The 26,651-nt window shown below is 35.3% G+C and overlaps 1 protein-coding gene across 2 annotated transcripts in view; it reads left to right on the top strand.

Moving 5' to 3' along the window:
* Positions 1-24,294, top strand: part of LOC108760093 (uncharacterized) — a 67,625-nt gene extending 43,331 nt beyond the window's left edge. For both annotated transcript variants that reach the window (XM_018505890.1, XM_018505889.1), the window contains exons 3-6: positions 11,275-11,418; positions 18,535-18,857; positions 19,242-19,516; positions 23,398-24,294. In XM_018505890.1, coding sequence (XP_018361392.1) covers positions 11,275-11,418; positions 18,535-18,857; positions 19,242-19,516; positions 23,398-24,130 — 1,475 coding nt within the window. In that variant the 3' untranslated portion in view covers positions 24,131-24,294. The remainder of the gene's footprint in view (positions 1-11,274; positions 11,419-18,534; positions 18,858-19,241; positions 19,517-23,397) is intronic.
* The last annotated feature ends 2,357 nt before the right edge of the window (positions 24,295-26,651 follow it).

The raw sequence follows: 26,651 nt of genomic DNA, 5'->3' as shown, positions 1-26,651 counted from the left end.
GAAACGATGATAGAGATACTTGAGAATTATTTTTCAGACGCGTTCAATCTTCGCTCGCAACGGGTGGTCATACCAGATCGAGCATTATTGGCAGAGACAAACGACTTAGGAGAAAACAAAGATCAAAGTTGGACACGTACATGGACATGTTGTCACTCATCAAGGAGAAAAGCACCATATATATTCCTGTCGTCGTGTTTGCGAGAAAGTCGCGATAGTAGTGTGATCACTTCTGGACCTGGAGTGCAAGGACATTTTTTATTACATTGGAGATTGACAGGCAGATTTAATGTTATGAAAACGGTACATGCTGACATAAGATATGAAAAGAATATTTAAAATTGTTACACGATGACTGATCAAGACTTTAAGGTTTTGAAATAAATACGAACTTCCGCGCGAGAGCTTCAAAACCGAGAGCAAAAACATGAATAAAGTCTCTGATTAATTACGAATAGGAAAATTACACAGAAAGAAGAATCTTGCTGAAGAATCAAAAATTTTAGTTATATAGATACAGATTTGAAAATAATTATGTAGTATGCTTAAACTGATTGCTAGAATGTTAATCATTTTTGTAGTGTTGTCATTAATGTTTAAGTATTCTGCATAATTATTTTTATGATCTAACAAAATTATTTTTTAATCTGTACCTAGTTAAATTTTTTAATATTTCAGCACAACTGTTCTTTTTTGTGTAACGATATTCATCGATAAACTTCTTTAAAAACGATTTACAAGCAAGGATTTCTCGAAAGCAAGGATAAAAAAAATGTTATCAGAGGTTGAAAGTGATCTGTGCTTCGAGGGAAAGCTGAAAGCGAAGAGGAGTGACTCTACAGAAATCCAGCATGACGTTTCAAAGAGAGCAAATATCGTACAGGATGTAATTGAAAAGTCGTCCACAGTGATTGAAAATGGTTACCCGTCAATCAAATACGCAGTTTATCATCAATTCGCGACACATCGAATTTTACGGAATGAAATTTCTGTGCAAACGATGAAAAGGGAGAAAACCGGGACAATCGTTGATCATCGGGACTGTCAATCGCGCGATTGCGTCCAATATACAGAAGTCGTAAACTCGAGAATTTTTTCTCATCAATTGGGTAATTATTCGCTCGATCCTGATAATGATCGTGTACGCTTGCCGACAAATGGTCAACAATTGTGTGCTCGATCAGACATCGCAGTATAAATCAGGGAAAGACGTCGGCGGTACGGCAAGTAGGGAAAACATAAAATCTCAAGGCGTGTACCAGGACAAAGATTATCGTTTTCTGATGTCGCTTCATCAACAGCTGAACGAAATGCTGTTAGTGAGGAAAATGAAAGTGAAAGCGAAGATACGTATGATATTTTACGAAGAACTGCGCGCGAGAATTTGCAATCCACACATGGTGGCGTGAGAACAATTCTGCGTTATGCAGTTATAGGAGGAGGAAAGAGAAAGTGTTGGATTTTATTATTAAAATATTCAATATACAATAAATAATTTTATATAAATTTTCAGGTATTTAACTTACGTATCTCATACGTATGTTCAATTAACTAACTCTTGAGGCTACAGTTTTTATAATCTAAAGATTATCGTGCACGATACAACATTTCTATTCATGTAATATATATGTATGCCTCTACCATATCTTAGTAAATTAATGCAGTATGTGTGCATAAAATACCATGGTACAGGAACACGCAACACATGCGTGTACATAACGAGCCATACATACGTGCGCATCAGGCTTGACGAGAAAAAAAAAGCAGAGTGGGAGAGGGCCTTCGTACATCGCGCAAGAAAAACCACGCAGGGCGGTAATTTGTCCGTTGATCGTTATTTATTGTGATTCTCGTGGTACGCGGGCGGACGGCTGGACATTTGCATGCGAAATTGGCAATGGCATAAGGGCATGAATCTCCTCACGCACGGCCGGACGCACGAGCGGGACGCGAGCAGAAAATGGGGCTTGCCTTACGCAATTGTATACATTGAACGGTGGTCAGGGATCGGCCGTCTCTCCATGTTGGCACGTTGACACGTATCATTTATACCTCATCATGTCCACGGAAGATCGGCCTCGCGAGCAAGCGAGTGAGCGAGCAGCTTGTAGGAAAAAAAAAACGCGACGCCCCGCCTCACTCTTCTCGTCCACCTTGCCATTCGCTGTTTTGCACGTCACTCGCGGCCAAGAACACGGCAAATTGAACGTGTCAGTCGCGATGGAATATAGATCGGGGGCTCGTCCTCGTGCCCGTCGTCGAGAGCGAAATTCCAACCAGCCAATTTTTTTCTTGGGCTGCTGCTAGCTTGATGTTAAGCTAGCTGCGCCACACGTTTCTTTTAAATGATATATGGTACAAAATTGTTTTTATAGCACAAATTAGCATAAAATAAGTGAAATGTGAAACTTCATATTTTGGCGGCACAAATTATAGCGCTTCTATTATGGAAATAGCGATTGATTCTGCTCGTAGGTTAACTGCTTGATGTTAAGCTAGCAGCGCCACACGTTTCTTTTAAATGGCATATGGTACAAAATTGTTTTTATAGCACAAATTATTAGCACAAAATGAGCACTAAATTAGTTCAAAAGGTCTTTTTCGATTCTGCTCATTTGATCCTGCTAGCTTGACAAAGATCAATTTTGCGAGAATCTTGTGTACCTATGTGATGAAAAATCAATTCAAGCTCGATTAAACAGTATATACAGTGATATTTATTTGTTCAACAGTATTTGGTCTAATAAGCTAGCACTTACTTTTTTAATAATATCAGAATGAAATCTAATCTTTTAACGACTTACTTAATTAGCCAGTAATTAAAATATACTTTCTAAATTTTTTGGAGTGAAGTCTCACTCTAAAGAGTGAAAATTGAACCAGTTTTGAAAAAGAGTGATTTAAATTTTCGATCTTTAAAAGTGAGATTTCACTCTTCAGGACGAGATTCACTCTAAACGTTTGAGAGAGTAGAAAAACATATTGGATATACTTGGCGTTTACAAGTATCGTTCATCCTTGTTTAACATTATATTTGGTGAACAAGGATGAAATAATGCTCACGAGTGTTGCGAAAACCAAGTGGAATATATCTATTGTGAGATATAATAATACAAACAGCTAAAACTAAGGTATTTACGAACGCATCACGAGTTAACCACTATATCAAAACATCCCATCTTGATATAGTGACGCGGTTGGACGACGCGACGTGTGACGCGCTCAGTCATCAAACACACTCTAAACGGATGCGAGCATTCGTATCTGTTCTAAATTAAAGTAAGAGAAAGGGAACGCGATTTCTTTACGAAGAGAGTGCTGTGTCACGTCGAATTTTGAAACAGTCTCAGGATAACGAGTCTCAGGATGAGTCGTGCAAAGTCTTGAGTAACGAACGATAGATCTCGAGGTAACAAGTAGGTCTTACAATCTTATATAGAGTTTATATCGTCAGGATATTATGATTAATGAAATTAATTGATTGTTATTAATTCCGGTAGTTCCACGTTCGGTACAAACCGCCAGTTTCGATATTTTGCGCACGTGGCTCTCACCGCTATTTCACGACACACATTAGTGCATATATTATATATATACGGGGTATTTAGAAAATGATGATAAATCTTTCGCATAGGGAATAGACTAATAGACAGAATAGACTAAACTGAGAAGAAACGTCCTCTACCATTTTGCAATTTTCGCGATAGCTAACATGACATTAATTGCTAAAAATTGTCAAAAATTGGTCTTCAATAATTTTTTACTCAAATACTATCACTAGTAGTGTCGTTGCGTGGCTTAGCGCTGAGATACTACAGTCTCCTGATAAAACGAATTGTTCGTAAAGAATACTTCATCAATATCATACATTTTTTTGCTGCGACGATATGAAGATCAGTCTTTTGCGAGCTGTAAAATGAGAGATACAGTCGCGACGCTTGGCAACCGGATTATGATCTCGCAGAATCATCGAAGCAAAGAACGAATAACGGTCGCAGCGGTCGTGGTCTGTTATTACTTAATCAACAATCTGCTCTAGTTTACAAACATTGCGACTGGCTTAACGTCGGCAAATCGAACATGGTAGCGTGAACAAGAATTCTCAATCGCAGACGGATAATTTCATGCACCGAGTAGCGCGGTAGCCAAGAAACTCTAGAGTCCGGACGCGGCGGATCTAAACGAATTGTTCGTCAAGCGTTGTAAATCAACGAGCACACGCCGGTTATTATTCGCTCGTTAAGAAAACTAACGTTACAGCCATGACGTAACGCCGAGAACGATCGAGACGAACGAAATGTTAATTGCGCGACAATGTCCCACGTCAAGTCTATCGGGCTCGCTTGTCACGACGATCGTGTCATAGAATCTTTGTAAGAACTCTCTTGCGATCAAGAATTAATGATCTCTTGTAGAACCGGATATTGACTTTCTAGAATCGAAGAACATTTTTTACAGGACATCTAAGCAGAATTATATTTACACTGTTAAAAATAAAATTTAATAAATTAACAAAAACGTATAGTGGACTTTTTGAGCACGCAAAAATGTTAAAGTTAACATTTTGTTATATGATAATGTTAATTTTAACATTTTTGCATGCTCGGTAAGTCCACTCTATATGTTTTTAAGTTAAAATTAACAATTTATTTTTAACAGTGTAAGAAATGTAGGTACATCCTTTCCGAACTACACAATACTTAAACTTGAGAATAAGAGGTAATAAATATGTAATGAAATTTATAAAAGTAACTTTCATAAAAATACTGTAATATTTCGAAATATAATTTCATTGCTACCTATAAATCTATTTTTTTTAAGGCTATGGCATACAAAAAACTAAGCAATATGACATAAATATTAAACAGTAAGCAAATGGATCATCAAAATTAAGAATGTAAGACAATAACAAAAATAATAGCAAATAAAAAATATTAATTTGCTTACTGCTTATACAGAAAAAAACGATTTTGCTAAAGTATCTAAAAATTTAGATAGTTACAAATCTAAAAATAATTTTGTTTTCATCAAAATTACTTAGAACGCTCAAATTGATTGCTAGAACGTTACAACTTGTTGCAATTAACATTTAAGTGTTCTGCATAATTATTTTGATAATCCAATAAAATTATTTCCAGATCTATATCTGGCTAAATTTTTAGATGTTTTAGCAAAACCGTTCTTTCCGTGTAAGTATATCTTACTGTTTATATTTTTTGTATGCCATTGCCTTTACATGGCAAAAAGCCAGAAATCGGTACGTATGTACGTACGTACATGTGCGGATCAAAAGACGATTACGCAATGTGAAAGTTACCGATGGAATTCACTTTTACTTCGACTTCGCCCTGACCTCCGTTAAAATGAGAGCGATCTGAGTAATCTGATCGACACATATGTTTGGCAATGAACGCGTAACCGCTTTAACGTCTATCGAATACGTTCCGTTTCTCTCCTCTCAAAAGATTAGCATACGAATATGATTGTTGCGCCCACTTTTATAAAATATTCAGATTAGATTATCCGGTGTTATATTCTGTTGAAAAGAGAATTGATCAATTGATAATATCGTTATATATGACTATACATTGTTTTTTTTATAAATTAAGAGTCGAGAGGAATAAATAAAAGCTATGAATATTTAATCAAAGTAGATTTATCGCGTACTGTATACGATTAATGATTTGCCAGATATCACCGAGTATCAATGTGGATGTTTCATTTACAACCGTAGTTTTTTAATATATTCGTCGATCATCGACGTTACATGTGGGTGTGTGTGATCGATCTTTCTTCCTATTATATCATTCTTGAATTTTTATCTAACTGATAGAAATTTGTTAATGCGTAAGCCAACGATGTGTGATGTGAAGATATTTTATAAGAAGAATTTTTTAATATCCATCCATTGCCGATATTATCTCAGACCGCAAAGGATTAACCTTCGATCAAGATTACATCCAACGAAGTCTTGATCGATTCAACAGCCAGACTTGTATATATCTCGATGCCGCGTGTTTGAGTAACGGTTCGTACCGAACCATGAAATTTCCAAGGCTGGTCATTCGTACGGTATCTCATAATAACTTAGAACCGTAATGGGAGACAGAGTTTTTCATGTCTTCATTTAATAAATGATATTAATGTGTGCGCTTTGTCCGTTTTCTTCTATATATATCATTGTTGATTGTATCATTCGGAAACAGGTAGTAATACGCGTTCAACTTAATCAGCTGAAAACTAAAGCAATTATGCTTTTTATTGATACAAATTACTATCAATGCTCTTGTAATGTTTTCTTCTTCTCTGTTTTCTAAAAAAAAAATAAATCGATTTTTCCTTCTTCTCATTCGTATCATTTATTCCACTTGCTTCAATTATCAGCAAGCGTCATAAATACTTTACACACTGTTAGAAATTAATATCTAAACATGTAATAAAGGTTTGTTGTGGTCATGAGATAACTGAAAAGTAATAATGATTATTTTAAACTGAAAATTGAGTTAAGTAGTCTCAAGTGTACACTGTTAAAAATTTCAATGAATGAAATTTAAATATATTTTTAAGTTACACAATTTGAACTTAATTTCATGACATTATATTAAATTTAATGTATTTATAACTGAAAGTATATTTGTGTATACATGTACATACATAAAATTTAATGTATTTTTCATGAAAATTTATGAAATTTAATGTACTTTTAATAAAAATTTTATGCGGATTTGCATGAAATTTAATACGCACGTATTCATCATTATACTGTTAGAAATGCTTCCTTTACATGTAAATGGAGCTCGTGGTTATGAAAGAAATTAAAAGTAATGAATGATTTAACTGAAATTTTATATGCAATAACTTGAAATTTTATATGCAAAATAATTTGAAGAATCATGTTATTTAAAAAAAAATCATACAATTTTATTTTAAAAGATATTAGTGTATGACTCTCATGTAGTCGTGTAATCTTGAAAAATCGATTTTATTCAAAATTGATTTTACTATTATTTGCCCTTCAAACTATATAATTTTTGTTTGAAACATTTTTTCTGAAAATGCTTTTCTTCAAAATAATTGACTATTATTTAAAATGAAACATCCTGTATATACGCTTAATTACTTTCATAGTGTAAAGTGTACACTGTTAAAAAAATAGAAATTTACTTCTGTTACATGTAATGGAAGCAAATTTGAAACAGATACATTAAAAATGTTTAATGTTGTCAATGAAAATGAAGTTATAAATACATATTTACTTACATTAAATTTCATGCAAATCTATATAAAATTTAATGAAAAATGTACTAAACTTCGTAAAATTTTATGAAAAGTACATTAAATTTTATGTATATGTACACAATTATATTTTTCAGTTGCAGATACATTAAATTTAATTTAGTGTCATAAAATTGAATTTAATTTACGTAATATAAAAGTATATTAAATTTCATGGCATTTTTAACAGTGTAGGTATATGTTTACTGATAATTAAAGCAATTGAAACAAACAAAATGAAAGAGAAAAAGAAGGAAAACGGGAAATCGATTTGTAGAAAGTAGAGAAAAGAACATTACGAAAGTGTCGACAGTAATATCAATAAAATCATAATTTGCTCCAGTTTTCAGTTGATTAAGTCGAACGCGTATTACTACTGGTTTCCGAACCTGGTACCGAGTAGTAGGTGTTCCAGAGAAGCGGGACGTATAACACAAGTGAAATCGAGGTCGAGATTGATCAGCCAAGGCGAGCACGAGCTTGCTGGTGAATGAATTGGCTTGATAAGCATTATAACAGTTACGTCCGTAATCGATTTCCTCGTAGACATAGGCGATATGCGCGTTCTGCGAGAAAATCTCTCGATCGATTTGTATCGTGCGTCACGGAAGTCGCTGAGATACGCTAAGCATGCCTTTCTGCGTGCGTTTTATCGTTTCTATTACGCGGTGAAATTGCGGATATGGAACTATAAATCGCGTGTAATGACAAGTGCACCGTGGTGATTGCGTAAACGATTTAACAGTCAGTAGCTATAGTTATCGAGAATGATTTTATAATAATTCGCACTACAATAGTACCGTAACTAGATAGAAATGTCTGTGTCATAAACGCTGCTGAACGGCTTCGTCGTTGTGATTTGAGATACTTTCTCTTCATTCAGAACTAGTCAGTTAATTGGAGAGAACTTATCTTACTGTACTTTCTTCATTTATAATGTTTTACACTTCTTGTAATGTTTTTTTAGTTTGCACTTCATATTTTTGCAGTGAGTAGAACACGCGAAGGTTTTATTGCATCCAGAACGATATGCGCGAGTATAATTGCACTTGATGTCTTCCGAATTTTTGTTCCGAATTTATGTTGGCAAAAGATGTGGAATAAAAAAAACTGTAGGACCTAATTAGTCGGACTTGAACAACATTTAAATTTAAAATTTATCGCGCGTCGTTAATTCTGCGGCGCGCATTTATTTCGACCTTCCGAAAGAAGACATTGTGATTTAATCTGGCTGGATCGTGCACCGTGAAGGCCGATTAACGATAAATCCGAAATTGACTGTAAACGTCCGGATAACCGATAGCCGATAAAACATCCGTAATATCCGTTCGCGGAAAGAACGTTTCGTAAAAAAGGCTGGATGATCATCGGGATTCGTGCAACAGGCTCATTGTGTAAATCAATTCGAAATGGCGGAAATGGCGATGTATAGATCGTTTGCGAAACGATTCGGCGATTTATGTGCTCGTACTATAAATACCTTGCCATAAAATGGGCACATTTATATTCGGCTATAAATTTCCGCACAATCCACACCGCACCACAAATCGACAACGGATTATCGATTTAATCTGAACTCGTGATCATCGGATTGTCGAGTATTATTCCTACAGGTAATCCTCTCCATCGATCTTGGATGGCTGAAAAGAAATTAAATCACATTCAAACTTGAATAATACATTTATTGATTTATAAGTATACTTCAAAATTGTATAAATAATTTAAATCGTGCCATATAAAGATTAAGAGAAAGAAATGTGGCGACAAAAAGTAGCTTTAGGCGCGCGTTATAGTCAGCAGATTTAATGAAAATTCAGGCTTGATCTAGAGGCATAACTCGATCACAGCGTTATATGGTGACTTAAATTGTCTTTATGAAACTGGATCTTAAGATCTCGTTAGGCCAAGCTATAAACGTCGATGTTTGTTTCAAAACGCGGAGAGTCGCCGTTCTCGTACTCGTCGTGCTCGGTATTAACAAAGTGGGTCAAATTGACATTGTGATTTCGCAAAAGGATTATTAGTTGGCCGCCGGTGATTTTAATAGCGCGCTGGAACGTAGGTTTATGAAACCAGTCTGCGCGCCGCGCGCGCGCGTCGGCCGGTTTTTCTCCGCGCTATGCGAAAGCGCGCGCCGCGCGCCACAAAGTGGAACGAGTTTCCACGCGGCGTGCGCGTGCAGCAACGGTAACGTTTGTCGTGTTTCGCCCAGAATAAAGCTGGGGAGCGTTAACGAACGAGCCAAACTAAACGAGGCGAGAAACGACCGCGCGATGTCGTGCACGATCAACACGTGTCGCGTCATCACATGTCCTTCTACGAGAAAACGAAATCCCTCTGATGAAACATCGCACGTTTTATGACAAGAATGTGTCTTCTACAGAAAACATAAATCGTTTAACTCTAATCTTTTGTAAATGAAAATAACGTTATTCCTATGAAGTAAACGAAAAATGTAAGAATCTTACACAGAAAGAATTTAAGAAATTTAAGAATTTAAGAAATTTTATCGAAATTTAGATACATACAGATCTGAAAATGATTTTAGATGAAAATATGAAGAAAACTCAAGCAATGCTGCAAAAAATTTTGATATTCTAACAATTAGCTTGAGCATCAATATCTTATATAATTATTTTGATAGTTCAACAAAATTATACTTTTAGATCTGTATTTATTTAAATTTCTAGATTTTTACTTTTATTAACAAAATAATTCTTTTTGTGCATTGTTTTGTAATGCTTTTGATACTATTAAGTAAGATATTTACGAACACCATCGAAGCTATAAAGCGGTGTCTTATAGATTCTTTACAATAAGTCATTACCATAGCTTTAAATATATTAAGCCGTAAAAAATTGATCAATCATAGTCGATTATTTTTCTTATATTCGACTGTGATTGTTAATTTCTTATGGCTTAAAACTTAAAGCTTAGGTAATGGCATATTGTAGAAAGCCCATTAAGGAATAGTAAACCTTAAATTATAAGAAATTGACTAATCATAGTCGATTATTCTTCTAACATTCGACTGTAATTAGTTAATTTCTTATGGTTTAAGGCTTACTGCACGACTCGCTTAAGGTCGCGAATGTTGTGAATGCCAAGTGAAACATACCCGTTGTAAGATACAAACACAAGCGAAGCTGTAAAATATTTACAAACGTATTGACAGGTGACATTGTAAATAACTTAGTATTACAGGAGCGAGCGTGCCTTAAATTAAAGTAGAAGAGGAATATAATCTCCTTACGAAGTGCTGTCACGAAATATTATAATTTCAGAATAATAAGCTTCAGAACAAGTCTAATCTCGAATATCGAATAAATCTCGGAGTTGGTCTTACTCGCGTAGAGTTCATATAGCTCAGGATATTACAATTAATCTGAAGTTAATTGTTTTCATTATTAATTCCATGATATTCACGTTATTCGACCGGAATGGCTTGTTTGAATATTTCATACTCATGTGCGCACATGACTTTCGTCATTCCACGTTAACGAACTTCCAGTCAAGTAGTCATTTCGTTTAAATTATTAAAACTATAATAAAAATAAATGGTCAGTTATTTCTGTAAATTCGCGAGTGTTCTTTATTAAGCCTCTTTACTTCTCGCCTTCGACGCGCTCGCCGGATTATTTTTACACGCACATTCTTAATAAACATTCACCGAGGTGAGATACCTAATAGGATCTTCATTTTACACTTTTGTGAAACTAGAAACACGCCTATAAAGGCTCCTCCAGACAATGTGGCCAATGTATACACCAATTTTGCATATATTTACTAAATATTGATTGCATTCAATATGGATAATTATGTATATTATGTATGTGTATGATATTTGCTAATATTGGCATAGGCACCTTTAAAAAAGAAGAAAAGATGAAAAAAGATACAAGAATTTATTATTTTTTTTAGTTTTTGATACTATTCGTAAATTGTTTTCAATTACATCTTTTGTCTGATTATGTCTCACATGTGTATTTTATGTTGCAGGCTGGTTCTCAGTAGTGTCCAGCAACAGTGGTACTGGAAATGCTAGAGTGTACAGAAGAGTCGGCGCTTTGGTGCGCGCAGGAGTGCCAGCGTTCTTGCTCGCGAAACCACTGCGAGCTTACACGTTGACACATTCCAAAATGGGTAAGTTATTTTACCAATAATCTGTCTGTATTATAAAACTGTTTGCAATACAAGTCAAAGTTTAACGTCGGTGATATAAATTTTTTATCAAATGTTGAATAAAGTATTTCTTTAGTTTAGCAATAACTCAGAATTATTTTCATCGTTTTATACATAATTTTTTCTTCGCGTACGTTCTGGCGAGTTAATTGGACGGAGATTACGTATCTAGCGTATATCTGGAACCCGTTAAGTTTATTATCTTGGCCAACCTAAGGCTGTGTTTAAAATTTACTGCACGTACTGAAAAGCTATAGTGCATGTAATGTAAAGGATAGATTTTCAGTACTGGCAGTAAATTTTGGAACACAGCCTAAGCCCGCATTTTCCAACTATCACGATTGCAGTTATCATCCGTTGCTATTTGCCTGTGGAAATGCGGCCGGTTACGAGCTGCACACCGTGGTTCATGTAATCATGTTAATAACGCAGTTAATAACGTGGACAATCTTGTTAATAACGTAGATTCTTTCTCGAGATATGAGAAATTTCCTTTGTAAACTTTGGGAAAGTTGTAGTATTCGGAGAAATGGCGATCGTCGCACAAATAGGCGAATGTCAAGATCATTTGTTTAATGTAACGTAAAACCTTTGATTTCGTTCTTCCTCTGATCAATATTATTCTCATTGACTCTTTTTCGTGCATGTGCTTTGAATACGCTTCAGTGAAGCATCTAACAATATGAGAAAAAAGATATTCTTAGACTTCCTAATTATATATTCTTTAAATTAATCATAGACATTTCATAAATAACAAAATAGCTTTATTTTCGTTAGAATAAGAAGTTACTTATGCTTTCAAAATATCCTTGTGTATAACTATAATTAGACATTTTTTAAAAATTTCTAATTATTTGTTTTTAATCGTTCCTTAACATTTACACATCGATTTTTATTTAATTAAGTGAAAATAAACACAAAACATATACTATTAATATATATTTGCTTATCTACCCTATTATAATTAACTTAATGTCTCTGGAGTTCACTAAGCTTTTGCATCCATTTGCGGCAGCATGTACACAGTTGGAAAATTTATGTTTTTAACACATTCCATGTATCTTAGAAGTTTCACTCAAATTTTTGTGTTAATTTAACCAAAATGAATATATCATCAGAAAGTAACACAAATATTATGTAAAAAATAAATACAAAAACGTAACACTAATATAATTTGTGGGCAATCATTTTCATCATGATTAACATATTCCAATAAATTTAACACTTGTAATGTGTTAAATTGACACATTTTATTCTTTTATTTTACAATTAGAATTTTTGCTTTATTAAATATTATTTTTATGTTATTTATTCACTTATAAATTATTTTTAACTGAAAAATGTTGAATATCAATTTAACGTAAAATATTCAAATAACACAATCACATTGTGTTAAATTAGTACAAAAATTTGAGTGGACCGTTTGGGACATGTGAAATGTGTTAAATTTAACAAAAATTTTCCAACAGTGTTAATGTTATCGCTACTACGTTGCGCATGTACGAAAAAAAGCATCTCTGAAGGTGGAGTCCCACGGCCCGTGGCTCGGCATGGCTCGTGATCCATCTTGGCTCGCCTATTATAGGCTCGTCACAGGATCAGTTTCGAAATTGATATAAAAAAGGCTAAAATCGTGGTCCCACGGCGCGGCGCGCCGTAGGAATAAAAAAACAGGATAGCTCGCTATTGCTCGCCATGGATCACGATTCATGATCCACGACTCGTCGGCTTGCCAAATTATCGGTAAATTATGCGAGTTGAAGAGCTCGCCAGGATTCTACTGAACGCGATCATTGATGGTCCAACAATGCAAGATGCCTTGTTGGCTTGTCTACTCAAAGGCTCTTTTGGCTCGCAAAACTTACTGCTAATTTCTGAAAATGATGTATCACGAGCCACGAATCGCGAGCAATAGCGAGCCATTCTGGTCCCACGACGCATAGAGCTTTACCGAGCCATGGCGAGCCATGCCGAATCATGGACTGTGGGACCCGTAGGACCCTACCTTGAGAATAAGGGTGAATTTGTATTTGTATCAGTTGCTGCCGCAGATGTTCGTTTATTTCATCTGCGAAAACGAGTTTGTAATACTGCATAAATGAACTTATTTGAATATTTTGCTATTTAATACCGTCAGTTAATAATCGGCTGTTTGTAAAACTGAAAATCAATTTCATCAAAACTTGTAAATAAAATAAACAATATACTATAGTAGTTCTTCATCAGAACTATCTGATCACAAGTCAGAATCTGACGAGTTACTATCATTGTTGACGAATTCCATAGCACCCTAAATATTCGATATTATTTTCATCATACTTTCTGAAAATTGCTTTTTTTTTTAATAAAATGTGCTTAAAGATATAATTCACAAAGAATTAACGCGCAATCTTTAAATAAAACTCGTAGATTAAATATTTAAAAAATATTTATTGCTTATATCATTAAAATTTAATATTTTAATAAGAATATAATTTTTTATATAATCTAAAACTTTTAATTATTCGAATATACATTTAAATTTAAAATTATCTTTACTTATACATTGCAAATAGTTCTCAATCGATTCAAGTAAAGTTTCGTCCAGATTTTCTATTGAAAGGTATGATTTGAGTAGCTGATCACGCAGGTGTTCGTTCCGTAAATTTAGGTCATGTGACTAGAAGTTAGTCACGTAAACGGGTGCACTCCAACGGCTGCTTTTGATACTATTGTTTAGACATAAAGCCCAACCGTCCCATAGTCTCGCAATATGTACCTATAGGCAACAGGCATGTGCACAAATCTCGCGGATTATTTTCTCGATCTGCAAGCAACTGGCCGTGACACGAATGTCAATGTGTCCGTAATATGTGGCTTTCGCGGCGTACGCGCGTGTGTTTAAACATATACACAAGGCGAGGTTTACGCGCGACGAGAGCGCGTAACGTAATAGGCACGCGGCCCGGTGAAAGTCGTCCTCGCGAACGCGCGTGTATAAGCGGCTGCAAAGTGCGAACGCATACACATCGATACAGCTCGCGACGCGAGCATTATGCCATTACACACGCACGCTGCTGTAACGATTATGGTCACGGCGGAAAAGGATTTTTACGCGAGCGCATCCCTCTCGGTTCCTCCTTTCAACGAGATCCGGATAGGTTCTGCAAGTTCGCAGCGGCGACGTCTATTCGCCTCGGCGTCCGTTATCTGACGCGTTTATTGTCGTTAATTGCTCGCCGCCCCGCCTTTTGATCATACCTATGCATCACCGCAACGGTACACGATCGATGCATACGATTCATATGGAAATTCGCTGGTATGTTCCTCGAGTTTCAAGATGATATCAAACGGCCAGTTTAGACAGAGACGTGTTATTACGTTAGAAGCGTGTGTGAAGACTTTCTTGACGTGTGAGATGTACCCTTATAAAACTATATATCTACAGTAAGATTAAGAAAAAGATATAAAAATAAAGTTAAAATTTAAACAAAGATTATACCTCTGTAGTGTCATGGAATAATGAATGTTTAAGACTCTAGGAAAATATTATTACTAATTGAATAGAAAAATATCAAATCATATTGAATAATTTATACTATATTGATGTTATTGAAAACAAGAGAGAAAGAAAAAATTGGTAGTATTGTAGTTTTCCAGATTAATTTTTTTCACATGTACATGATAAAAAATTGTTTGGTATTTATGTTAAATTGATATTCAACATTTCTTAGTGTAAAAAAAATACAATTTATAAGTAAATGAATGAGTAATATAAAAATAGTGTAATTAAAAATATAAATTCTAAGATAAAGTGGAGATTAATTTAACATATAAATATTAATTTTAATGAAAAAATATGCTTCTACAAATATGCTTGTTTACAAATTGTGTCAATGCTATTTTTTCTGTTAATTTTATTACATAATATTTGTTACTTTTTTCTAACATATTCAGTTTGTGTTAAATTAACACAAAAATTTGAGTAGATCGTTTGGAACATGTAAATTGTGTTAAATTTAATATATACAAACTTTCCAACTGCATATTATATAATTTTTTTATACCGTATAATTTTTTCATATATTATACAATTGTATTTAATTTCACGATGTATTGCTACTTACAGCAAATTGAAAAAAAAAATATTTCTTGATTCTTTTTAACGCAATGCATAATGTGTCTGATAGCCGTGTTTCTATACTAATTGTAAGAGAAACATACTAAATTTTAAATATTTTACTTGAACAATCCCAACTAAATATTTACTTACAATAAATATATATTTATTCAATATAAAAATGATTATCAAGTCAAATCTATTAATCAATTAATGGTTCTTCTATCAAATATATCCTTATGTTTAGTAAATATTTAGTTGGCATTATTCAAATAAATGATTTATTAAAATTTAGAATTTTTTTTTCAATGTATGAATATCGTTAAGGACGCAACAAATTCGAGATAAAATCAGAGCTGCTGCGCAAAATGAAAGGAATAGGGAATACAAAAGAAGAATTTCAACCTATCAGAAATCATGTATTATGGAATATACAGTTTCTGATAGATTGAAATTCTTATTCTCTGTGTTCCCTGCCCTTTCATTGTGCGCAGTCCCTTAAGGTGCATTACATGCAAGCGTCGAGCGTCGAGCATCTGTGCAGAAAATTATTGCGCAGAAGTTTGAATCTCTAGACTCCTGCGTAATAATCTTCTGCACAGCTTCTTGACGCAAAATGGTAAATTATGGGATGGTTATGGTCTGATATATACTACTATCCTAACATATAATGCTGAAAATTTACATTTCTTTTACATTATATAGTGTAAACTACAAGATTCCACTGTTAGTGTATCTCGTACATTAAATTCAATTTCAGTAAAATTATTAAATATTTTACTGCGCATGCTCTGACCGCTCTGACGCTCGACGCTTGAGGCTGATGTCACATTGAGCGGTTCATGCGGCAGCGGAACAAAATTCAACCAATCGTAAAGTACTAATAGAAACAGATATCGTGCAGAAAATATAAAAGTACTTCGTGATTAGTTGAATTTTGTTTCGCTGCCCCATGAACCGCTCAATGTGACATAGGCCTGACGCTGCCATGTAAAGGCACCTTTACGTCACATCACCTCTCGCGACATTGCGAATCGGCAGATCGGCATATGCCGGATTCACCCTGCATCCGATGTGCGTCGTACGATGCTCTGCAACCAATCGGAAAACAGAATCTTGCTTCGTATCATCAACGAAATAAAATTCTGCTTTCTGATTGGTTGCAGAACGTCGTATCCAGTGTGAATCCAGCATATGCGCGCGCAACGAATCGGTGGTATCGATACCTCGCAACCGGCTGCCGGCACTGCCCCACAAACGGCACAAATCATCACGCATCTGGGATCGACGCAACGCGTTGCGACGTACGTAATAGATTTTATGGATCGTAATGGATCCTCTTTTCTGTCTCACCGGATTCCGAAAACGATTCACAGTCGATGCCAATCGCAGGTCAAAAGTTTGAAGTGCGTGCATAGTGACCGAACATACAGCGTATTTAGTATCGAAGATCGGAATCCAATTCAATCGAATCGATCTTTATCGGATAATCTTCGAACGGACTCAACGTTTAGATATTTAGTAGTTCTAAAGAACCACTCGTCCATGGCGGGCGCGTCTCAGCTCGAGTGCTTTTATCTTGTATATTTTTGAAAGTGTTTCGGACTTGGATTGTACCCTGATAAGCATATAGCTGTCTCGCGATTTTGGACTACTCATCCGTTCGTCTTGACGCGCGTCCGTACGGCGTGACGACGTAGACGCAGACCGGTATCCGGGCGGGCTTCGCCATTTTCGCGGGCATTGCATCATCTTTTGTTTTTATGTATCCTTGAACGTGATCTGGCCGTATCGATTTCCGTGTAATTTCGGGAGGCGGGTGTCATATAGGAAGAAGAAAGAATGTCTGGATATTGAGAAACCTCTTTGCTTCAGTTTCACGAGGTATTTGTTTGATTAGGGGAGAAAAACAGTTGGCGATTTTTTAGTGCTTACGGTGGGTCGAATTTCGGTTACAATGGCTGCGTTCAGCAGAAAAAGCAGCTTTGCAACTGTTGAATATGAGCTTTGCAACTGTTGAATATTGAGCTTTGCAAAATTCTTGAATGTGATGGTTTATGTATTTAAGTCCAATGAGGAACTAAGAGCAAGACCAATCATATTGAAGAATTTTACAACAGTTGGAAAGCTGCTTTCTCTGCTGAACGCGCCATTGAATTTGTGCAAGCAGTTCGCGTTCTCTCGAAGCGACCTTCGAGCTTTGGCATTGTTTCGTCCAACTTGTAACAATTGAATATAAATAAATAAACGCTAAAGGTGCCTTTTCATGCTGATGTTCAACGCTTATTTTCAGCATCAAAATAGATCCAATACGTGATCCAAATTGACGCTTGATATTCGTCAATGTTTATCACTTATTTTGACGCCGAAAATGAGAGTCGAGCATCAGCATGAAGAGTCACCTTAATCAGAATTAAGCAGACACGTTATTAACCCTTGTCTTATTAAGGGGGGTCACTAGTGACCGAGCGATTCCTGTTCGTTCAAGTTTCTTTGAGTCTTTCGGTGATTATAAATTATATACATTTTATTATTTTCCAAAATGAAGTTCCAATGTTTATTCTAGAAAGTTGAAAGTATGTTAGTGAATTTTAAGAGATTTTTTTAATCATACTGAATAAGTGAAAAAACTAACGGATTCTAGTGACCCCGTTCGTAAGGATGAGGCACCAAATTGTAGCTAGTACGGTAAGAGTTAACTCAAATGTCGCGCTTGTCATACGGCATGAATTTTTTTATCGGTGCCAATTATATAAATAATTGATATTCCCTTTGGATCTAGTTTGTGATTTGCGAAAACATGCTCCAATTAATTGTCTCTATAAATCATTTCTGCAAACAGTAATTAAAGTTAACACAGATTTAACGGATTCTTTTTCTTTTTATAAAAAAAAAACTGAATCGGTTAAATTTTAATTGGACTTTATCATTTACGATAATAGTATTATGTATCAAGTTTAAGTTGATTTCTGTCGCAGAAAATGGAAATTTGCGGGCTCATTACACGAAGACGACGGTGCGCGCTGGTGAGGTCCTGCGACTTACTGCCGTTTTCCAGGATACTCGGCGCTCCCCGGTTACCAGTGGCGTGCCTGGAATCGTCCCGGAAGGCAAATGCTCAAGATCCTCGGAGCGGGATCAATATGCCCAGTGCTTGGACTCTCACGGGCATGAGTTGTTCGCGCCACTTTCAGCTAGAGGCGAGTTCTATGCGACTTGCCAGAGCGGTAGTCTTGACACCGGCAGCGACGCAGTGCTCTACAGGGTTCATCAGCTCGCCAGAAGGGATCTACCTCTGAGGGTAAATCTCGTCTCTCTCGCAAAACTTTAACATGAATTAATCGTAGTTATACACTGTTAAATTTATAATATTAAATTGTACTCAATTTAAGTTATTTTTAATCATTTCTATAAGTCGCCACTGCTTCTACTCAGTATGTCGTTAATTTAATTAAAGCAATAGAGTTAAACAATTTAACTCAAGAAAATAGTTTGACTTAAATTTAGTTTATTATTTAATAATTGTAAGTATATACATTAATGAACTTTATTTACTTTGAAACTAACGACAGAAATGGATTGATTTATATTTTGACATATATTTAAATTAAAAATAACAAAATATTGTTTAACTCAAGAAATAGCCACTGCTTCTTTGATATATAATAGTGTGTATGATCCCCAGGTACGTCTAGTCGCTGGACCCCTGCCTATACCGTTGCCGCGAGATTATAGCGGCCTGATGCAGTTGGAAAACGCAAATAGAGGACCGATAGTTCTTGGCTGTGCAGTACCGCTAATGCCCGAAAGACCCTTACCCAATACCACAGTGCCGGAACTCCTAGAGCTCGTCGCGACTGGTCCGACAGCGCCTCGAGTGAAAAGAGCACGGCTGGGATGTCCTTCTGAGGCGAGATTGCTCGCCTCACCGAAAATGCAGCGATTACTTTCGGCTTGCAGGTAAGAAGAATCTTAATCACTGCATAGAAAAAAAACAGCCTACTCTGTGGAATGTAATTATTTAAATTATGCAGTATATTAATGTAGATTTTAAAATTAAAATGTAAAATTTTAAAAACAGTTACTAAAATTTTAATAAAGAATAAGAATTAATATAAAATATGATTATTAAAAAGATAAAATATAATTTTATATTAAATTAATAGTTTGGGAAAATATAATAATTTTATAAAGAGAAAATTCTTTTTTTTAAGGAGGTACGATCGAAAAATCAAAATGCTTCGATCTATCTAAAAATTACACAATATTATTTAAAACGAAACTAATACTATGTTAAAATTTCAAACCGATTGACCGTGTAATTTTTAAGAAAGAAAGAGCTAAAGAGTTTTATGCATGATCTCTTATGGCAAATGCATTGAATGATTGATATATTACATAATTACTTTTAAAATGCTTCGTTCTACATAAAAAATATAAATAGTTAAAACAAACCTTTTTTTACATCCTTGTAAGAATTTATTTTATTTAATACAACACTAAAAACCCGGATCCTCATACGGGAAACAGCGCTTTGACACAGAGCGCTAATTGGTGAAAAGCCGGTTGTGGGGGTAAAATTTACCCCCATCACCCGTTTTTCACCAATCAGCGTTCGGTGTCAAAGCGCTGTTGCCCGTATGAGGATCCGGGCTTATCTTATATTAAGACTCCTGACTAGTCGTGGCGGCCATATTGAAATCGTGACGTCAGAAGAGGAATGACACGTTAATTTATGTTGTATGCCATTTTTAAATATAGACAATTAGGATGAAACAAAATGACGAGATCGCTTTAAAACACTTGCAAAAATCGATGATATACTCAAACGTGATTTTTTAGTAAAACGAAAAAATTAAAGTTCAAGAAACAAAACCTAAAAATTTCATGGTTACAATTACTTCGCGAAACATTTGGTTAAGCTATTTGTTTATATCTCGTCGAGCTACCCTAGATTTAAAAAAAAATCAATTTATTCACGTCAATTTATTACTGAGAAAATGTAAATTTAGCAAATTTTAACGCACGAAATCAGATACGCGCGAATCACCGAGCGGCCCGCTCTTCCGCACTTGACTGCGTGCCGGCTTCCCTCATTCCTGCCTCGCTCGCGTTCTTCGACTTTTCAATAATTCTAAACAAACTTTTTCGGCAGCAAAAAATTCGAGAAACAGCAAATTCAATTCTTTCTTGATAAATTGGTGTCAGATGGAACTCTTAATCTTAAAAATTAGAGCCACAGTGAGTTTTTGAAAAAAAATTGTTATCTCGGCTCCTAATAATCGAAGGGTAATCTTTTTTTTTTAAATTCGTAGAGAAATGTCAGATGTCGAATGATTCACACGGCTATTTGATATGATGCATATTAACGGAATTATTCCATTTTTTTATACGGAAAAAGATACCCACTTTTTAAAGTCGTTTTATAATAGTTTAACTGCAAAAAATCGTTTTGTTATTAAGTGTACGTGATAGTGCAACTCTTGAAGAAGAAAAATCACCCCTGTAAATTGCTGTGCGACTGCTTAAAGATGAAGAAATTATGTTTTCCGCAGACAGGTTTTTCATGAACAAACAGTTTTTTTGCAAAAACTAATGAACATTTCAGGCTTGTTCAGGACTAGATTTGTTCGTCATTACCAGGGTTCGCCATTACATTTTACGAGAATTTCAAAGCTTTGTGTTTAAATCTCAATGAACAGAGAGCGAGTGAAAAAAAGGCCTTTTTCGATGTTTTTTATTTTTTTTCTACTGAACTAATAGATCAATTTTAATATTCTACGTCTCATTTTGTAGATATTTCGAATATCTACATTTTTTATACCAAACTTTTTTCCATACAATCAATATTTTTCGTTTTATAAGTGAAAAACGTGCTTTTTGCAATTATTCGATTTTTTTTCGCATATTTTCTTTACAAGTCTCGAGCCTCAAACATACGCATTTCTTTTCTGATGGCCTTTCGAGACTTTCGTGAAAAGAAATGTTGGTTTATAATTTTTTTCCTGTAAAATTCTGCTTCTACTGAATTATTCTTGCTACTCGAATTTATGAAGGAGGGGTATACTATATAACGCGCTATAAAAATCGTAAACAATTAAATCTCGTAAACTATTGCATTTTAACAAAAATAAATGATTATACTATTCTGCATTAATGGGAGTGTACACTGTTACTACAATTTATTAAAATTTATATGTTATTTAGAATACCTCCCCCGCTCTTTATTGATGCCTAGGGCCGCCGAACGGCCGAGATTGCCGAGAAAGCATTTTCGGTCGCTTGAAACAAGCGACTAGTGTGAGAAGGAGTTCGGTGTCTCATTCACTCTCAGCGTGCCGCAGGCGAGCACACGGACATTTGCTTGTGCTTAAGTGTGTGGCTACCGGTTTCGCCAGACCGCCGTCTGATTCTGTGTCGCCACCGTCAACACAGAGTTCTTGGCTGAGTAGTCAGGAGCCTTAGTCTCGATCCACAACCTTGCTTTAAGAGGCCGTAAGCCATAGGCTGTAAGAAATTGACCAATCACAGTCGATTATTTTTCTCATATTCAACTGTGATTAGTCAATTTCTTAAGGCTTTACGGTTTACAGCCTCTTAAAGCAAGATTGTGTACCGAGCATTAAGTATTAAAATTTGTATTTAACATTATAATAAAAAAATACGCAGATTTTTTTTTAAATAGATATTGATACAATAATATAAATATGTATTAATAAAGTTAATTTAATATATTTATAACGTTTAAAATATTAAAATGTAACTTTTAGCATATAACTCTTGTCATATAACTCTTATCACATAATTCGTATCACATAATTCGTGATATTAAAATTAAAGCATTTTTTTAGTATAAAATAATTATCAATTAGTTATGAATTAGTTATGAATTTGCCTTTATACCGAAGCATTTTCGTATAAAATAACTATAAAACACGTATATGAAAATAATATTTTAACCTCAATTAACTGTATATTATTAACTGTCAATTACTAGTACGCAAGAAGTTTCGAGTAGAAATGCTAACCTTATTTTCAGAATGCAACGTTGCCAAGTTGTCGCTAATCATTGAACATAAAACATTAAATTATCTGCATTTTCTAATAATAGAATATTAATATCATAATTTATAATTAAAAATTAGCAATCAATGTTATCTTTTAATTTTAATAAATTAGCCTTTCTTATTATTAAAAAATTTTCATATATTATTGGGTTGGTATTACCAATGAAGAACAATAGCGTACCCTCCTCACCACCTACTTCGCAAGTGATCGATCGTACATCCTTAAATCACTAAAATTTATATCTTATAAAAAATTAATCCTTATAAACAGTTAATGTAATTAAATTTCTTGTTTGCATTATTAGTCTCAGTGTAATAAATATTTTTGGTATTCGCGCATGGAAAAAATGTTTGGTTGAATCAACGAGAATTCTGATGGAAAACGAACGATCCAGATTTCCGATTATGTCTACTAGATTTTTGGTTAAATCTACTGAATATTAGTTATTTCAACTAGAATTTTAATAGATTTAACCTTATACGATTAATTTCGCGATGAACCATTGCCGCTGCCAGGCTCACAAATTTCAGCATAGGTCTTTTCCAATTTTGGCGGCGGAGTAGGAGACATGAGACTGTCTTTCACTTTAGAGTATGATGGATACATGTATCAATCTTGCAGATTTAACTAGAATTCTCGTTCATTTTTGACCAGAATTCCAATTAATTCAACCAAACATTTTTTTCTGTGCGCACAATTCTTACTGCGATTGAAACATTTTCTTTTAAATAATTAATACTTTATATATGAAATAAACAATTGTTTTTTTATAGAAGAGCCTTAGACCAGAGAGCGACCGAACCTCGAGTCGCCCCGCCGAAACCGGCTTCTAACAATAGTCAACTGAAAGAACTGCATTTGAAGGAAATTAAAGCGAAGCCCGAGGCAAAGCCGATACTGCAGAGCTTGAAAGAGGGTCTAGAGCACATCAAGAAGACGACAATCCGCGATCGGAGTAATAGCCGCAACGCCGGTAATAATCACAGCTTCCTCGATAGAATCTCGAGGATAGCGCAGGGTGGCAAAAGCAGAAACCCAGCAAAGAAATCGGCATCTTTCACATTTGCCGTACGACCGGAAATCGGCATGCGGTCACCAGAGAGGTACGCCAGTCTGGAATCAGAAACAAATTTGATGCAGGCATCACAGGCCTCATCTAGGCAACAAGTGCAGCGTTCGATTTCGACGAGCGTCCTCGAGATGCAAACCAGCAGTCCAGACATGGATCCACCGTACTCTAAAGTGAGAGACAGTCTCACGCCATTGCCTCCTACTCCTCCGCCGAAATTGGAAGAGATCTATGCCGAAATTTGTGAGCCCGGTAGCGGCAATGGTTCGTCGCGAGATTCACCGCATGAGGATAAATCGCTGCTGATAGGAGGGAACAACGGCACCAGAGAACGAGATCGAGGTTATGTGAAGCTTGCACTATCCCATTCCGAGATGTCCGATGTATCGGCGAGCACTGGCGACGACGAAGAAGGTATTTACAATACTGTATGCTAAGCGCGCACCTTTTTCCATTGCAGTATACTCAACATCCACGGGAAATCGTTGGTGATAACTAACTCTAGGGTCGACCGGAACAAATGATGTTACGTGTACGAAGTCGAAAGGTCGCGGGAACTCTTCAGCGTAGTATATCATTGTGGATATCGAATGTTTACAGACGCGAGTAGTATTGACAAATGCGTTCGTTGCGAAAGGATCGTTTGAAAATCTTTAAAACGATAAAAACGTTAAAACGGTCGAGCCAGTATTATCATAATGTTCTTTTTTTAATAAGAAATGCGAGAGTATAAATATCAAGTTTTTAGAACTAATTTTATTTTTATACGTAAGATTGGAAACTGTTCTCCTAAGTAGCCGCCGGCTCTCAACTATTAAAAAGATATCATTACAAACTGTGTGGATCTCGTGCGCTTTTCGGATCGGAGAAAAAACGCGGGAAAACGAAAGTGATATATCGATCACGTCCGCGAACGAGTTGAGGCTCGGGATTTACAGCTCGGACCACCGTCAAGGAAATTGTTATGCCAACGATTTCTTTTGCCGTATGAGGACGCGAACGCAAACGTCATCCACAGAGTATTGCGCAGAATGATTTACAAGGCTGTTGACCGAGGAAAATGATCTCGTAATTACGGGCCCGGTGCATGCTGCTGCAGCGGATGTAGCGGAGCATGCCGACTGGCGATAGCACGCACGCAGCATCGCTTCTTTTATATCTTCGTGGTTTCCGCCATTAGAGAATCTGTCGTCTTGCGAGAGGCGTGTTAATAGTAGCGGGCTTTTACCGCGATTACCTCGGTCGCTGAATAATATGGATGTTGAAAAAACCCGCCCATTGAAAATTAACATAGCTCAGAAAATATTTGTTGATTCTTAAGATTCATCGTTGGAAACATTGTGACTCTCGATGATTTAACTACAACATAAACGTGTGGTATCAGTCATTTAATCTTTAATTAAATGAATCTCAAGAATCAATAAAATTTACATATTTCGTTATTGAAAATTTTATAATATGTTAAATTTAATAATATTTGATATTTTGTTCTATTTAAAAGATTTCTAAAGTTAATAAGAAAACACACGAAAGTCCTCGATTTTGATGAATTATATATATATATATATATATATATATATGGTATGTACATGTCTAGATAACCGAATAACTATATACATATAATATCTATATGTTGAAATCTCTAGACCAATATGACCAGATAGCCAAATGTCTGCAGTCTTCTAGCAGACTGTCAGCAGGTTCGAGCAGAAAATGACGGCAGTCTGCCATCCACTACACTGTTAGAAATGTTCTTAAATTTCATTTATTTTTAAGTTACACAATTAAAATTAATTTGAATTTAATTTCATGACATTACATTAAATTTAATGTATTTGTAACTAAAAAGTATATTTACGTACATGTACATAAAATTTAATGTATTTTTCATAAATTTAATATACAGGTTCATTACATTTAAGTAACTACTGTAACTAAATTTGCAGTTAAATCATTCATTACTTTTAATTTCGTTCATAACCACGAGCTTCATTTACATGTAAAGGAAGCTCGTGGTTACATTTCTAACAGTGTACGTCCGCATTAGGCTTGTGTTCTGTTAACATCGCCTGTATCATCGACATAATGTGAAGGCAAATTGTTGGCAGAAACTGAGCAGATCCTGCCGACATTATCTAACGCTTGCAGATTCTGTTACGTTTATTCTAGCAGTCTGTCAACAGTATTATGTACATCTAATTCTATTGTCATTTTGTTGGCATAGTGTGTAGCAGACATTTAAAAAATCTGCTTTGTATAAACTTGGCTATCTGGGTGAAAAACACGTATTTTTTATACATGCCCATATGCATTTTTAAGAGAATATCTCATCGAAACTATAGAAATAGAAAAAAATGTTTTTGTAGGATTACGCCGTGGTGGAATTAATAAAGTGAAACATTGCGTATAATAGCGACAGTAATACTGGAAATAACCAATCAAATGTTCCCCAATATACATTTTCCTACGTATAATAGCGCTGGTTATACTGGAACAGCTAATCAAATGTTACCCAAATTCTCTCTCCTACTGCGCATTCATAGGAGTGTTTTACCTTATTAATTCCACCATGGGTTGCGCGGTCCCATTGACGCGGACGCGAGAAAAACAATGCAAGAAGAAAAAGTACTGAATAGCACCCATTTCCAAAAATGGCAGCGAACATGGCTTTTTCTTTGCTTCGCTTCCAAAATTAATCTTGTAAGACATACGATTCCATGAACATGACACGACATGCCATGTATTTCAGCGATGTTCGCTATTAGTTGAACAATATCGAACTTTGAACGTAACTTCGCTATATATGAAAATTCATGGAGCAGAGCGGGGGTAAAACGCCAGCTTTTATTAGCTATATGAAATGGTACCTTAAGAAATACGTTTTTTGACAAGCAGAGGGTGAACAAGGACGCCGGAATATCAATTTAAGTCCGAGCCTTCAGCTTCGGGAATCCTCTA

Source organism: Trachymyrmex cornetzi, unplaced genomic scaffold, assembly GCF_001594075.2.
Source record: "Trachymyrmex cornetzi isolate Tcor2-1 unplaced genomic scaffold, Tcor1.1 scaffold218, whole genome shotgun sequence".
NCBI lineage: Eukaryota > Metazoa > Arthropoda > Insecta > Hymenoptera > Formicidae > Trachymyrmex > Trachymyrmex cornetzi.
Note: the sequence above shows the minus strand (reverse complement) of the source record. Positions and strands in the feature narration are given on the sequence as shown.